The 17479-nt window shown below is 51.6% G+C and overlaps 1 protein-coding gene across 3 annotated transcripts in view; it reads left to right on the top strand.

Moving 5' to 3' along the window:
- Window positions 1-17479, top strand: part of DEAF1 (DEAF1 transcription factor) — a 69297-nt gene that overhangs the window by 18432 nt on the left and 33386 nt on the right. For all 3 annotated transcript variants that reach the window (XM_064370300.1, XM_064370302.1, XM_064370301.1), the window contains 4 exons: window positions 3259-3398; window positions 4546-4611; window positions 9725-9851; window positions 10941-11069. In XM_064370300.1, coding sequence (XP_064226370.1) covers window positions 3259-3398; window positions 4546-4611; window positions 9725-9851; window positions 10941-11069 — 462 coding nt within the window. The remainder of the gene's footprint in view (window positions 1-3258; window positions 3399-4545; window positions 4612-9724; window positions 9852-10940; window positions 11070-17479) is intronic.

The following is a 17479-nucleotide window of genomic DNA, read 5'->3' as shown; positions in this document are numbered from 1 at the left end:
GACGAACTCTACAGGCTCAGGTGAGAATGGACTGTGTACAGGCTCAGGTGAGGACGGACTCTGTACATGCTCTGGTGAGAACAGACTGTTTACAGGCTCAGGTGAGGACGGACTCTGTACATGCTCAGGTGAGGACGGACTCTACAGGCTCAGGTGAGGACGGGCTCTACAGGCTCAGGTGAGGACGGACTCTGTACAGGCTCAGGTGAGGACGGACTCTACAGGCTAAGGTGAGGACGGACTCTACAGGCTCAGGTGAGAATGGACTCTACAGGCTCAGGTGAGGACGGTCTTTACAGGCTCAGGTGAGGACGGACTCTGTACAGGCTCAGGTAAGGACGGACTCTACAGGCTCCGGTGAGGACGGACTCTGTACATGCTCAGGTGAGGACCGACTCTACAGGCTCAGGTGAGGACGGACTCTGTACAGGCTCAGGTGAGGACGCTGTAGAAGAGCAGGCTGGGCTGAGGTGAGAACGGACTCTACAGGCTCAGGTAAGAACGGACTCTACAGGCTCAGGTGAGAACCGACTCTATAGGCTCAGGTGAGGACGGACTCTACAGGCTAATGTGAGGACGGACTCTACAGGATCAGGTGAGGACGGACTCTACAGGTTCAGGTGAGGACAGACTCTGTACAGGGTCAGGTGAGGACGCTGTAGAAGATCAGGCTGGGCTTAGGTGAGAACAGACTCTACAGGCTCAGGTGAGGACGGACTCTGTACAGGCTCAGGTGAGGACGGACTCTACAGGCTCAGGTGAGGACAGACTCCGTACAGGCTCAGGTGAGGACGGACTCTACAGGCTCAGGTGAGGACTGACTCTACAGGCTCAGGTGAGGACGCTGTAGAAGAGCAGGCTGGGCTTAGGTGAGAACGGACTCTACAGGCTCAGGTGAGGACGGATTCTGTACAGTCTCAGGTGAGGACGGATTCTGTACAGGCTCAGGTGAAGACGGACTCTACAGGCTCAGGTGAGGACGGACTCTACAGGCTTAGGTGAGGACGGACTCTATACAGGCTCAGGTGAGGATGGACTCTACAGGCTCAGGTGATGACGCACTGTGTACAGGCTCAGGTGAGGACGGACTCTGTACAGGCTCAGGTGAGAACGGACTCTACAGGCTCATGTGAGGACGGACTCTACAGGCTCAGGTGAGAATGGACTGTGTACAGGCTCAGGTGAGGACGGATTCTACAGGCTCAGGTGAGAACGGACTCTACAGGCCCAGGTCAGGAGGGTCTCTGTACAGACTCAGGTGAGTACGTTTACTCTGTACAGGCTCAGGTGAAGACGGACTCTGTACAGGCTCAGGTGAGGACGGACTCTGTACAGGCTCAGGTGAGGACGGACTGTACAGGCTCAGGTGAGGACGGACTCTACAGTCTCAGGTGAGGACGGACTCTACAGGATCACGTGCGGACGGACTCTGTATAGGCTCAGGTGAGGACGGACTCTGTGCAGGCTCAGGTGAGGACGGACTCTGTACAGGCTCAGGTGAGGACGCACTCTCCAGGCTCAGGTGAGGACGGACTCTCTAGGCTCAGCTGAGGACGGACTCTATAGGCTCAGGTGAGGACGGACTCTACAGGCTCAGGTGAGGACGGACTCTGTACATGCTCAGGTGAGGACGGACTCTGTACAGGCTCAGGTGAGGACGAACTCTGTACATGCTCAGGTGAGGACGCACTCTGTACAGGCTCAGGTGAGAACCGACTCTAAAGGCTCAGGTGAGAACGGACTCTACAGGCTCAGTTGAGAACGGACTCTGCAGGCTCAGGTGAGGACGGACTCTGTACAGGCTCAGGTGAGAACGGACTCTGTATAGGCTCATGTGAGGACGGACTGTACGGGCTCAGGTGTGGATGGACTCTGTACAGGCTCAGGTGCGGACGGACTCTGTACAGGCTCAGGTGAGGCCGGACTGTGTGCAGGCTCAGGTGAGGACGAACTCTGTACAGGCTCAGGTGAGGATGGACCCTACAGGCTCAGGTGAGGACAGACTCTGTACAGGCTCAGGTGAGGACGGACTCTTTACAGGCTCAGTTGAGAATGGACTCTGTACAGGCTCAGGTGAGGACGCACTCTGTACAGGCTCAGGTGAGGACAGACTCTGCAGGCTCAGGTGAGGACGGACTCTGTACAGGCTCAGGTGAGAACGGACTCTGTATAGGCTCATGTGAGGACGGACTGTACGGGCTCAGGTGTGGATGGACTCTGTACAGGCTCAGGTGCGGACGGACTCTGTACAGGCTCAGGTGAGGCCGGACTGTGTGCAGGCTCAGGTGAGGACGGACTCTGTACAGGCTCAGGTGAGGATGGACCCTACAGGCTCAGGTGAGGACAGACTCTGTACAGGCTCAGGTGAGGACGGACTCTTTACAGGCTCAGTTGAGAATGGACTCTGTACAGGCTCAGGTGAGGACGGACTCTGTACAGGCTCAGGTGAGGACGCACTCTGTACAGGCTCAGGTTAGGACGGACTCTGTACAGGAGCAGTCCGGGCTCAGGTGAGGACTGCGTACAGGAGCAGGCCGGGCTCAGGTGAGGACTGTGTACAGGTGCAGTCCGGGCTCAGGTGAGGACTGTGTACGGGAGCAGGCCGGGCTCAGGTGAGGACCGTGTACGGGAGCTGGCCGGGCTCTGGTGAGGACTGCAGCTTCAGACCTCAAAGCTGTATTCCCGTTTGTAATCCCCCTAGGATAAATTGGGAGCTGAGAAAGACCAAAGTCGTGGCACACAGTACTAGTTAAAAAGACAGTAGGTGCAGGTGACACCCATTTCCTGTGAACTGGAGCTGAGGCCTTGGAGAGGCGCAGGGCAGGGATGGGCCCGGGAACCATTTGAGGCTGAGCTGAGAAGCCCTCATGACCCATGCGATGGGGGACAAGCGGGAGAGGAAGCGGGAGAGAGGCAGGGCTGGCCCGTGTTCCTCCCATTGCCTGGTCAGCTTGGGACTTGTAGGTACCAGAGGTGCTCAGTGTGGGGCGGGCTGAACTTGCAATGACTGCAGACAGTGGGTGGAGAGATCTCATGGAGTCAGGGGCACAGGCCACAGAGGGAGACCTGTGGTGGCTCAGACGTGACCTGACAAGAGTCTCAGGTGTGACTGTCGAGACCAAGCACACGGGTGAGTGAGATTGCGTGAGCCGCTGGAGCGCTGGTGCTGGTGGAGCAGCGGAGGAGGTGCCAGGAGCAAGGCGACAGTGGGGCGACATTCCCCCCTGCTGTCATGGTGACTGCTGCCCTTCCTTGCAGGCGGCCGGGGGCGGTGCATCAAGCAGGGGGAGAACTGGTACAGCCCCACTGAGTTTGAGGCCATGGCAGGAAGAGCCAGCAGCAAAGACTGGAAGAGAAGCATTCGCTATGCAGGCCGGCCCCTGCAGTGCCTCATCCAGGTATCGGACGTGCACCCTCACCCGTGCTCGGCACGCAGCTCGGACGTGGGGCCCTCCTAGGTGGCCCAGCTGGTGGCGGGGCACAGGCCACGGGGTCAGACAAACCGTGTTTGAGGCCTCCGCTCGCTGCCTGTGTGACCTTGGGCGAGTTACCCTCTGTGTATTTCAGTTTCCTGATGTTTTACATGGGATGATGGTGATCTTGGCCCGGTGAGGATTGTTGGGAGAAGTGCGTGAGGTCACAGCGCCTGGCACAGAATGGGCGCAAATACATACAGAATGAGAAACGTAGAAGTTAAGATCACGGCCTCTGTTTGAGTGCCTGTGACCCTTTTGAAGTCACCCAACTTCTCTTCAGTCTGCTCCTAAGACAAGAGGCCTTCTACTTCCTATTCCAGTTTAGCTCCTCGGGTGGTGTTAAGGAAGCAGTTCTTGTAAAGTCTTTTGCAAATTCTTGAAAGAAAAGAGGTAGATCCTACCACCAATAATGGCATTGTGAAAAGTACAAGGCTCTGGAAGTTACCGGCTTTTTTTTTGAGACAATCTCACCATGTCGCCCAGACTGGAGTGCAGTGGCATGATCTCGGCTCACTGTAACTTCTGCCTCCTGGGTTTAACCTATCTTCCTGCCTGAGCCTCCCCAGTAGCAGGGACTACAGGCATGAGCCACCATGCCCAGCTAATTGTTTTGTATTTTTAGTAGAGACAGCGCCTGGCCCTGATTTCTCAGAATTTTTATTTTTATTAAGTTGGGTGCCATGGTTCACGCCTATAATCCCAGCACTTCTCCCAGCACTTCAGAAGGCTGAGGCAGGTGGATTGCTTGAGGCCAGGAATTCGAGACCAGCCTGGCCAACATGGGAAAACCCTGTCTCTACTAAAAATATAAAAATGAGCCAGGTGTGGTGGCACAGGCTTGTAATCCCAGCTTCTTGGGAGGCTGAGACATGAGATTCGCGTGAGCCGAGAAGGTGCCACTGCATTCCAGCCTGGGCTACCGAACAAGAACCTGTCTCCAAAAAAAAAAAGAATTTTTATCTTTATGAATGGCAGGTAAGTGGTAAAAGTGGTTGAAATCTTCTAGTATTGAACGATTCCCGTTTAGGGGCTGACCTTCTGATGCGTCATGGTAGTTTGTACGTTTCAGGATGGGATCTTAAACCCTCACGCTGCCTCATGCACCTGTGCCGCCTGCTGCGACGACATGACCTTGGTGAGTTGCCAGCACCTCTGGAGCAGGAGCACTTGGTGGGGCTGGGGCGGCTGAGCGGGTCCCACAGCCCTAGGCCTCTTGGCTGCTTCCCTGCTGCCTGCTGCCTTGGAGAGAGATGCGTCCTCACTTCTCCGGGCTGCTCTGTCCCCTGCTCCCAGATACACCACAGTGAATCCTGAGGTCTCGATGGGGGCACGTGGCTGGCCCCCAAGATGTAGTTCAAAGAGCATTTATGGAAAGCTCCTTAAATAATGAAAAGTGGGGCCGGGCGTGGTGGCTCATGCCTGTAATTCCAGCACTTTAGAAGGCCGAGGCGGGCGGGTCACAAGGTCAGGAGATCGAGACCATTCTGGAGCCCCTGTTTCTACTAAAAATAAAAAAAAATTAGCCCGGCATGGTGGTGCACGCCTGTAATGCCCGCTTCTCAGGAGGCTGAGGCAGGAGAATTGCTTGAACCCGGGAGGCGGAGGTTGTAGTGAGCCGAGATTGTGCCACTGCACTCCAGCCTGGCAATAGACTGCTCTGACTCAAAAAAAAAAGACTGCTCTGACTCAAAAAAAAAAAAAAGAAAGAAAAGTGGTTATAATGTCACCACCTTAACTCTAAAACTAAACATGCGCACTTTTCCTAATGACTGAAATAAATGTGTATGTGCTGTTTTATATTCTGCAATTTGTAACATGTCAGAAAAATGCTACTGTAAACTTATTCATGTAGAGAGCTTTTAATGTCTTTTTAACATATTTCCTTATTCTAAATTGTTAACTGCTTCAAAAAGACCCAAAATAATTTTATTTTTATTTCCTTTTTTTTTTTGAGACACAGTCTCACTCTGTCGCCCAGGCTGGTGTGCAGTGGCGCCATCTTGGCACTCTGCAACCTCCGCCTCCCAGGTTCAATAGATTCTCCTACCTCAGCCTCCCAAGTAGCTGGGATTACAGGCGTGTGCCACAATACCCGGCTAATTTTTGAACTTTTAGTAGAAATGGGATTTCGCCATATTTGCCAGGCCTGTCTTGACCTCCTGACCTCAGGTGATTTGCCCACCTTAGCCTCCCAAAGTGCTGGGATTACAGGTGTGAGCCACGGTGCTTGGCCTATTTTTTTTTTTTTTTTTTTGAGATGGAGTCTTGCTCTGTCACCCAGGCTGGAGAGCAATGGCATGATCTCGGCTCAGTGCAACCTCCACCTTCTGGGTGCAAGCACTTCTCCAGCCTCAGCCTACCGAGTAGCTGGGATTACAAGTGCCCAACACCACACCCAGCTAATTATTGTAGTTTTAGTAGAGATGGGGTTTCACCATCTTGGCCAGGCTGCTCTTGAACTCCTGACTTCATGTGATCTGCCCACCTCAGCCTCCCAAAGTGCTGGGATTTCAGGCATGAGCCACTGTGCCCGGCTCCAAAATAATTTTCCTTAATTTTGGTATATATTGCTGTGTAGCTTTCAAATGTTCATACATTACACTAGTTTGTAACATATGAACATACCAGTTTCATTTCAGCCTCCCTTAGTGTTGAATTCTATTTTAAAATATCTTAAAATTGGCTGGGCACGGTGGCTCATGCCTGTAATCCCAGCACTTTGGGAGGCCGAGGCGGGTGGGTCAGGAGATCAGGAGTTCAAGACGAGCCTGGCCAAGACGGTGAAACCCCATCTGTACTAAAAATACAAAAATTAGCCAGGTGTGGTGGTGGGCACCTGTAATCCCAGCTACTTGGGAGGCTGAGGTAGAAGAATCACTTGAACCTGGGTGGCAGAGATTGTAGTGAGCCAAGATTGCACCACTATACTCCAGCCTGGGTGACAGAATGAGACTCTGTCTCAAAAAAAAAAAAAAATCTTAAAATTAGTTTAAAAGCTGACTAATGAGATATCCTTATTTTAATTTTATTACTAATCTGGGTAATTATGAGAAAATAAAAACAAATTTAAGAACATGGAGTGCTGGACGCGGTGGCTCACACCTGTAATCCCAGCACTTTGGGAGGCCGAGGCGGGCGGATCATGAGGTCAGGAGTCCAAGAACAGCTTGGCCAACATCGTGGAACCCCTGTCTCTACTAAAAATACAAAAATTAGCTGGATGTTGTTTCGGGCACCTGTAATCCCAGCTACTCAGGAGGCTGAGGCAGGAGAATTGCTTGAATCCAGGAGGCAGAGATTGCAGTGAGCCGAGATTACGCCGCTGCACTCCAGCCTGGCGAGACTCCATCTCAAAAAAAATAAAATAACATGGAGAAACCTACCGTGTTCTTGGGGTGAAAAACTAAACGTTCTAGAATTGTCTAGTTCATATATAGATTTCACGTGATTCTAGTGGAAAAAACATCTTGTGAACGTAAAGTAATGTTGAACTTGATTTGGAAAAGCCAGTAGGTGAGACGCAGAGACGCTGCAGGAGTCAAGAGCAGGGAGATGGCGTCAGTCCCGTCGGGCAGTTCAGCCAGCAGGGTGGGTCGTTCTCAGTGGCTCCAAAACACCGGAGGACCTCGATGCTAACCTAGGAAATCATGTGCAGGATGTGTACGTGGAAGCCTCGAAATGCTGACAAGAGAGGCCAGGGAAGATTGAAATACTTCAGAAGATGTTCTGCGTCTGTGGATGGGAAGTATAGTAAAGATGTGACTTTTTCCCAAGTTGATTGTTAGGTTTAACACGATTACTATCAAAATTGCAACAATTCTTCATAGATGCAGACAAGCTGATTTTAAAATGTATATAGAAAGGTAAAGGAGATAAAAAGGCCAAATAAAAGTCTAAAACGGGTGAAATCGCATTGCGAGATCTTAAGGCTTTCTAGATCGTGACATGAATCAAGACCGTGTGGCGCTGGCAGAGGGAGAGACCCCCGGATCTGGGTCTGACTGGAGCGCCATGGTGGACTCCAGCACATGGCCTTGGGGTGACTGGACGTTCACAGGCAGAGACAGAGGATGACCACAGCTTCACAGTTTATACAAAAATGAACTCCAAATGCGCCATGGATCTAAAGGAAAAGGTAAAACGGTAACGCTTCTGGGAGAACACACATTGGAGAATCTTCCTTGCCTGCAGTTAGAACTAGGATTTCTTAGATTGGACTTTATCAAAGTTTAGAACTTTTGGACTCCACTTCTGGAGTCACTGTGTGATGAGCTCAATGGACTGACTCCACAGAGAAATTACTGGTGAATATTATTTTTAAAAAGGCTCTGGAAATTGCCCTAGGGGCATACAGCAAATAAAGAGACATCCAAGAGAATGTCCTACGTCTTGGGAAGGACACAGGGTTGTGGGATTTGCACGATACCCTCCCTTTCTGTCCCCAGCTCCCTGTGGGGGAGCCTCCACTCCTCCATATGATTGTGGCCAAGAAAACGGCTCCCACTCCTCACGGCTCCCAATCAAGGGATGTGGTATCCCACTGGGAGGCGCAGGCCACCAGCATTTCTCCACCCCTTCAGCTCCGAGTGGCAGTCAATTCCAGGGAAGTATGACTGGAAAACCTCTAAGTCAGCCCCACTCGGGGGCAGAGGCTTTACCCAGGCATGGCAGGCCAAGCACAGGGAGGCCCCAGTTTCCCTCAACCCAGGTTACCCACGGGGTGGAGGGTCCACGCAGTGAGAGGCTGCTGCCCCCACGCGCCGGGCTCCCTGATAGATGCAAACACCATTCCTACCTCCAGGTCTGGAGTAGGGGCTCAGACATTCAGCCCGAGAGAGACGGGCCGTAAGGACAGAGAGCTCCAAATCCCTTCCCAAAGGAGCTGACTTGATTTGAAACAGTACGGGGATGTTGAAGCCTGAAAGTGCCCTGGAGAGCAGTGGACATTCTGGTGGCAAGCAGTTAGAGGCAGCCAGCAGCGCCATTAGAGCAGGAAACTAAGCTGTAGGTCAGCGAGTTTACCAGAGATCTCGCCAAGGAAAGCCACAGCTGAGAACCCACCTGGGAAGCACACCTCAAAGCTCTGAGCCCTTGGTAAAGAAGCCCTAATTTCATTGGTTCAGACAGTGGAGCAGCGTGTGCCCCAGGGCACCGTCGGAAGTAATGAAGCAGACAGCTGGCAGTTAGTTGATTCTGACACTTCACTAAACCAACAGCTTGACAGAGATCAGGGAGAGAGACAGCCAGAACCCCCATCACCGAAGGTGACTGCACATCCCCAGGGCGGAGCCCTCCGAGGAGCAGCAGCAGAGGCTGCCACGGGAGAACAAGGCTCAGCAAAGCGTCCAGCCCGTCCTTGAATGATCAACAAGCAAATGGTAGCGGGGAGCCCAGAGTAAGGACCGCTCTCCACAGTGGCCACCATGTCTCGCCTGCATTGCGTGATGCTTAAGATTCTAAGACGTGAGCAACCCGGAAAGTGCGAACCGTGCACAGGAAGAAAGCAAGACAGTGCCTGGGAGAGGGCCCGACGTGGGCTTAACAGGCAAAGGCTTCAGTAGCCACCGTAAATACGTTCAGACAAGCAGTGGACAGTGCCTGGGAGAGGGCCCGACGTGGGGTTGACAGGCAAAGGCTTCAGTAGCCACCCGAAATACGTTCAGAGGACTGAGGGAAACCACAGCGAGAGACTTCCTGGAAGGCCTGAAGACAATGTCTCCTTAACTGGAGAATGTCAATGAAGAGATAGAAATTATTTGTTTTTTTGAGATGGGTTCTCACTCTGTCACCCAGGCTGGAGTGTAGTGGCGCGATCTCAGCTCACTACAACCTCTGCCTCCCAGGTTCAAGCGATTCTCCTGCCTCAGCCTCCCGAGTAGCTGGGATTACAGGTGTGCACCACCACATCTGGCTGATTTCTGTATTTTTAGTAGAGACGGGGTTTTACCATGATGCCCAGGCTTGTCTCAAACTCCTGACCTCAGGTGATCCACCTGCCTCGACCTCCCAAGTGCTGAGATTACAGGCATGAGCCACCGCGCCCAGCTCGTATGTTCTTTTTAAAAGTATCTTTTCTGTCATTTTAGGGGATTTAGGGCCTAAAGAGGTAGGAACTTTAGGGGCGATTACCTTGTTGCTGTGGTCTCACCGTGTGACTCACACACCCCGGGGTGCCCCCATTTAAGGAGCAGCATAACTTTTGCACACATGAACGTGGTGGCCTGTCCAACTTTGCCTTTCTCCCCCAGAGTGGCCCTGTCAGGCTTTTTGTGCCTTACAAAAGGCGCAAGAAAGAGAACGAGCTGCCCACAGCGCCCGTGAAGAAGGACTCCCCCAAGAACATCACACTGCTTCCCGCCACCGCAGCCACCACCTGTGAGTTTGAGAACACAGCTCTCGTTTACTGAGGTGACCTAAGTGCACTGCCTTCTCTCGTCCCCACTCCCACGGCCACTGCGGGATGCTCATTTCTAAGGCACTTCGCGTGGTGGGAGGGCTGTCAGCGCCTTGCCACTTCTTCCTTTACACTGTGGCCCTGGGCAGGAAGTGCTGCCCAGTGCCCAGCGCTGCTTGCTTCCCTGGGACCTGGGCACTGTTGGCCCTGTCCTGGGCGGTTTGCCAACGTGAGGAGTGCCGTGCCCAGTGCCCTGCACGTGATTGGGGACATTTCCTGACAAATGCGTCCTAGGTGACTGGTTCTCAGGGCGCTGGACGAGGCCCGCAGAGAGGTCTGGGGGCTTGTCTGTGGCCGGGCTGGAGGGCAGCGTCAGGATCCCAGCCTGCTCACTGCAGCCTCAGCCTCCCAGGCTCAGGCACTACTCCCATCTCAGCCTCCCAAGTAGCTGGGACCACAGGCAGGTGCCACCATGCCCAGCTCATGTGTCTATTCTTTGTACAGACCAGATTTAAACAGGGAGAGGTAGTAATAGGAGAAAATGTCTTCATAATGAGCCTCAGCTAATGTAAGTCTGGACTTCTGCATTTATAGAGCAGGGTCTTTCTGAAACACCCGAGGCCCTGGGTGGTAGGTACGGGAACTGTTCGACTCAGCGGAGTCTCCCAATCCATCACCGGGATTTCTTTTGGGCTGGAAAGGCAGCCGTGCTGTAGGACGTGGCCACTTTTTACTTTCAGCTTGGATGAAAGACTTTTTCTTGATTCAAACCACAAGTTTTTAAAAATCATTTAAAGTATTATTTTATTCTGGCTGGCAGCACATTTCCATGGCTCACAATGTAAACATAACAATTGGTGGTGGCGAGCTGCCATCCTGGCTTTCTTCTGTGGGGTCTTCTCTGAGGTCTGGGCTTCTCCCATGTCCTTTGTGTGTGAGGGTGTGGCTACTGCTGCCCGCACTGCGGCCCAGGCCCCCACGAGGATTGGCGCCCGTGCGTGGCACAGACCTGTGTGCCATGGGCACCACTGTCGGGCCTGGCCGCGTGAAACATGTTTCTGCCTTTCCAGTCACCGTGACACCCTCAGGACAAATCACGACCTCTGGGGCACTGACCTTTGACCGAGCATCCACAGTGGAGGCCACTGCTGTCATATCAGAGAGTCCGGCTCAAGGCGATGTCTTCACAGGAGCCACAGGTGAGCTGCTCCAGTGCCGACCTGACATGCTCAGTGCACCCTTGGCTGTGACATCACATCACCCAATTCACCATCCTCAGTGCACCTTTGACTCTGACATCTAATCACTCAATTCAGCATCCTCAGTTCACCCTTGTCTGTAACATCACTTCACCCAATTCACCATCCTCAGTGCACCTTTGATGCTGACATCTCATCACTCAATTCAGCATCCTCAGTTCACCCTTGTCTGTGATATCACATCACCCAATTCACCATCCTCAGTGCACCCTTGACTGGGACACCTCATCACCCAATTGGGCATCCTCAGTGCACCCTTGTCTGTGGCATCACATCACCCAATTCACGCATCCTCAGTGCACCCTTGTCTGTGACATCACATCACCCAATTCACCATCCTCAGTGCACCCTTGACTGTGACATCTCATCACCCAATCGGGCATCCTCAGTACATCCTTGTCTATGATATCACATCACCCAATTTACCATCCTCAGTGTACCCTTGTCTGTGACATCTCATCACCCAATCGGGCATCCTCAGAACATCCTTGTCTGTGATATCACATCACCCAATTCACCATCCTCAGTGTACCTGTGACTGTGACATCTCATCACCCAATTCACCATCCTCAGTGCACCCTTTTGTGTGACATCACATCACCCAGTTCACACATCCTCAGTGCACCCTTGTCTGTGACCTCACATCACCCAATTCAACATCCTCAGTGCACCCTTGTCTGTGACACCACATCACCCAATTCACCATCCTCAGTGCACCCTTGTGTGTGACATCACATCACCCAGTTGACACATCCTCAGTGCACCCTTGTTTGTGACATCACATCACCCAATTCACCATCCTCAGTGCACCCTTATCTGTGACATCATATCACCCAATTCACACATCCTCAGTGCACCCTTGTCTGTGACATCACATCACCCAGTTCATACATCCTCAGTGCACCCTTGTCTGTGACATCACGTCACCCAGTTCTCACATCCTCAGTGCACCCTTGTCTGTGACATCACATCACCCAATTCACCATCCTCAGTGCACCCTTGTGTGTGACATCACATCACCCAATTCTCACACCTTCAGTGCACCCTTGTCTGTGACATCACATCACCCAATTCACCATCCTCAGTGCACCCTTGTCTGTGACATCACATCACCCAATTCTCACACCTTCAGTGCACCCTTGTCTGTGACATCACATCACCCAGTTCATACATCCTCAGTGCACCCTTGTCTGTGACATCACGTCACCCAGTTCTCACATCCTCAGTGCACCCTTGTCTGTGACATCACATCACCCAATTCACCATCCTCAGTGCACCCTTTTGTGTGACATCACATCACCCAGTTCACACATCCTCAGTGCACCCTTGTCTGTGACATCACATCAACCAATTCACCATCCTCAGTGCACCCTTGTGTGTGACATCACATCACCCAGTTCACACATCCTCAGTGCACCCTTGTCTGTGACCTCACATCACCCAATTCAACATCCTCAGTGCACCCTGGTCTGTGACACCACATCACCCAATTCACCATCCTCAGTGCACCCTTGTGTGTGACATCACATCACCCAGTTCACACATCCTCAGTGCACCCTTGTCTGTGACCTCACATCACCCAATTCAACATCCTCAGTGCACCCTTGTCTGTGACACCACATCACCCAATTCACCATCCTCAGTGCACTCTTGTCTGTGACATCACGTCACCCAATTCACCATCCTCAGTGCACCCTTGTCTGTGACATCACATGACCCAATTCACCATCCTCAGTGCATCCTTGTCTGTGACATCATATCACCCAATTCTCACACCTTCAGTGCACCCTTGTCTGTGACATCACGTCACCCAGTTCTCACATCCTCAGTGCACCCTTGTCTGTGACATCATATCACCCAATTCACCATCCTCAGTGTACCCTTGACTGTGACATCTCATCACCCAGTTCACACATCCTCAGTGCACCCTTGTCTGTGACGTCTCATCAGCCAATTCTCACATCCTCAGTGCACCCTTGTCTGTGACATCACGTCACCCAATTCACCATCCTCAGTGCACCATTCTCTGTGACATGACATCACCCAGTTCACAGATCCTCAGTGCACCCTTCTCTGTGACATCACATCACCCAATTCTCACATCCTCAGTGCACCCTTGTCTGTGACATCATATCACCCAGTTCACACATCCTCAGTGCACCCTTGTGTGTGACATCACGTCACCCAGTTCACACATCATCCTCAGTGCACCCTTGTCTGTGACATCACGTTACCCAGTTCTCACATCCTCAGTGCACCCTTGTCTGTGACATCACGTCACCCAGTTCACACATCCTCAATGCACCCTTGTCTGTGACATCACATCACCCAATTCTCACATCCTCAGTGTATCCTTGTCTGTGACATCACATCACCCAGTTCACACATCCTCAGTGCACCTTGGTCTGTGACATCACGTCACCCAATTCTCACATCCTCGGGACACCCTTGTCTGTGACATCATATCACCCAGTTCACACATCCTCAGTGTACCCTTGTCTGTGACATCACATCACCCAATTCTCACATCCTCAGTGCACCCTTGTCTGTGACATCACGTCACCAAATTCTCACATCCTTAGTGCAACCTCGTCTGTGACATCACATCGCGCAATTCACCATCCTCAGTGCACCCTTGTTTGTGACATCATATCACCCAGTTCACACATCCTCAGTTCACCCTTGTCTGTGACATCACATCACCCAGTTCACACATGCTCAGTGCACCCTTGTCTGTGACATCATATCACGTAATTCAGCATCCACAGTGCACCCTTATCTGTGACATCACATCGCGCAATTCACCATCCTCAGTGCAACCTTGTCTGTGACATCACGTAACGCAGTTCACACATCCTCAGTGCACCCTTGTCTGTGACATCACATCACCCAATTCTCACATCCTCAATGCGCCCCTGTCTGTGACATCATATCACCCAGTTCACACATCCACAGTGCATCCTTGTCTGTGACATCACGTCACCGAATTCTCACATCCTCAGTGCACCCTTGTCTGTGACATCACATCGCGCAATTCACCATCCTCAGTGCACCCTTGTTTGTGACATCACATTGCGCAATTCACCATCCTCAGTGCACCCTTGTTTGTGACATCATATCACCCAGTTCACACATCCTCAGTGCACCCTTGTCCGTGACATCACATCGCGCAATTCACCATCCTCAGTGCACCCTTGTCTGTGACATCACGTCACCCAGTTCACACATCCTCAGTGCACCCTTGTCTGTGACATCACATCACCCAGTTCACACATCCTCAATGCACCCTTCTCCGTGACATCACATTGCGCAATTCACCATCCTCAGTGCACCCTTGTCTGTGACATCACGTCACCCAGTTCACACATCCTCAGTGCACCCTTGTTTCTGACATCATATCACCCAGTTCACACATCCTCAGTGCACCCTTGTCCGTGACATCACATCGCGCAATTCACCATCCTCAGTGCACCCTTGTCTGTGACATCACGTCACCCAGTTCACACATCCTCAGTGCACCCTTGTCTGTGACATCACATCACCCAGTTCACACATCCTCAGTGCACCCTTGTCTGTGACATCACATCACCCAGTTCAGACATCCTCAATGCACCCTTGTCTGTGACCTGACATCACCCAATTCAACATCCTCAGTGCACCCTTGTCTGTGACATCACATCACCCAATTCACCATCCTCAGTGCACCCTTGACTGTGACATCACATCACCCAGTTCACACATCCTCAATGCACCCTTGTCTGTGATATCACATCGCGCAATTCACCATCCACAGGGCACCCTTGTTTGTGACATAACATCACCCAGTTCACACATCCTCAGTGCACCCTTGTCTGTGACATCACATCACCCAATTCTCACATCCTCAGTGCACCCTTGTCTGTGACATCATATCACCCAGTTCACACATCCTCAGTGCACCCTTGTCTGTGACATCACATCGCAGAATTCACCATCCTCAGTGCACCCTTGTTTGTGACATCATATCACCCAGTTCACACATCCTCAGTGCACCCTTGTCTGTGACATCACATCACCCAATTCTCACATCCTCAGTGCACCCTTGTCTGTGACATCGTATCACCCAGTGCACACATCGTTAGTGTACCGTTGTCTGTGATATCACATCACGCAATTCACCCTCCTCAGTGCACCCTTGTTTGTGACATCATATCACCCAGTTCACACATCCTCCGTTCACCCTTGTCTGTGACATCACATCACCCAATTGTCACATCCTCAGTGCACCTTGTCTGTGACATCACATTACCCAGTTCACACATCCTCAGTGCACCCTAGTCTGTGATATCAGATCACCCCTTTCACACATCCTCAGTGCACCCTTTTCTGTGACTTCACGTCACCCAGTTCACACATCCTCAGTGCACCCTTGTCTGTGACGTCATATCACCCAGTTCACACATCCTCAGTGCACCCTTGTCTGTGACATCACATCATGCAATTCACCATCCTCAGTGCACCCTTGTTTGTGACATCAAATAACCCAATTCTCACATCCTCACTGCACCCTTGTCTGTGACATCACATCACCCAGTGCACACATCGTCAGAGTACCGTTGTCTGTGATATCACATCACGCAATTCACCATCCTCAGTGCACCCTTGTTTGTGACATCATATCACCCAGTTCACACATCCTCAGTTCACCCTTTTCTGTGACATCACATCACCCAATTCTCACATCCTCAGTGCACCCTTGTCTGTGACATCACGTCGCGCAATTCACCATCCTGAGTGCACCCTTGTTTGTGACATGATATCACCCAGTTCACGCATCCTCAGTGCACCCTTGTCTGTGTCATCACATCACCAAATTCTCACATCCTCAGTGCACCATTGTCTGTGACATCACGTCACCGAGTTCACACATCCTCAGTTCACCCTTCTCTGTGACATCACGTCACCCAATTCTCACATCCTCAGTGCACCCTTGTCTGTGACATCACATCATGCAATTCACCATCCTCAGTGCACCCTTGTTTGTGACATCATATCACCCAGTTCACACATCATCAGTGCTTCCTTGTCTGTTACATCACATCACCCAATTCTCACATCCGCAGTGTGCCCTTGTGTGTGACATCACGTCACCCAGTTCACACATCCTCAGTGCAACCTTGTCTTTGACATCACGTCACCCAGTTCACACATCCTCAGTGCACCCTTGTCTGTGACATCACATCACCCAGTTGACACATCCTCAGTGCACCCTTGTCTGTGACATCACATCTCGCAATTCACAATCCTCAGTGCTCCCTTGTTTGTGACATAATATCACCCAGTTCTCACATCCTCAGTTCACCCTTGTCTGTGACATCACATCACCCAGTTCACACATCCCCCGTGCACCCTTGTCTGTGACATCACATCACCCAGTTCACACATCCTCAGTGCACCCTTGTCTGTGACCTCACATCACCCAATTCAACATCCACAGTGCACCCTTGTCTGTGACATCACATCACCCAATTCACCATCCTCAGTGCACCCTTGACTGTGACATCATATCACCCAGTTCACACATCCTCAGTGCACCCTTGTCTGCGACATCACGTCACCCAATTCTCACATCCTCAGTGCATCTTTGCCTGTGACATCACATCGCGCAATTCACTATCCTCAGTGCACCCTTGTCTGTGACATCACATCGCACAATTCACCATCCTCAGTGCACCGTTGTTTGTGACATCATATCACCCAGTTCACACATCCGCAGTGCACCCTTTTCTGTGACATCACATCACCCAATTCTCACCTCCTCAGTGCACCCTTGTCTGTGACATCATATCACCCAGTTCACACATCGTCAGTGCACCCTTGTTTGTGACATCACATTGCGCAATTCACCATCCTCAGTGCACCCTTGTTTGTGACATCATATCACCCAGTTCACACATCCTCAGTGCACCTTTGTCTGTGACCTCACATCACCCAGTTCAACATCCACAGTGCACCCTTGTCTGTGACATCACATCATCCAATTCACCATCCTCAGTGCACCCTTGACTGTGACATCATATCACCCAGTTCACACATCCTCAGTGCACCCTTGTCTACGACATCACGTCACCCAATTCTCACATCCTCAGTGCACCTTTGTCTGTGACATCACATCGCGCAATTCACCATCCTCAGTGCAGCCTTGTCTGTGACATCACATCGCGCAATTCACCATCCTCAGTGCACCCTTGTCTATGACATCACATCACCCAATTCTCACATCCTCAGTGCACCCTTGTCTGTGACATCACATCACCCAATTCTCACATCCTCAGTGCACCCTTGTCTGTGACATTACATCACCCAGTTGA

This window comes from Aotus nancymaae, unplaced genomic scaffold (assembly GCF_030222135.1).
Source record: "Aotus nancymaae isolate 86718 unplaced genomic scaffold, 86718_ANA_hifiasm-v0.15.2.pri h1tg000106l, whole genome shotgun sequence".
Classification (NCBI taxonomy): Eukaryota; Metazoa; Chordata; class Mammalia; order Primates; family Aotidae; genus Aotus; species Aotus nancymaae.
Note: the sequence above shows the minus strand (reverse complement) of the source record. Positions and strands in the feature narration are given on the sequence as shown.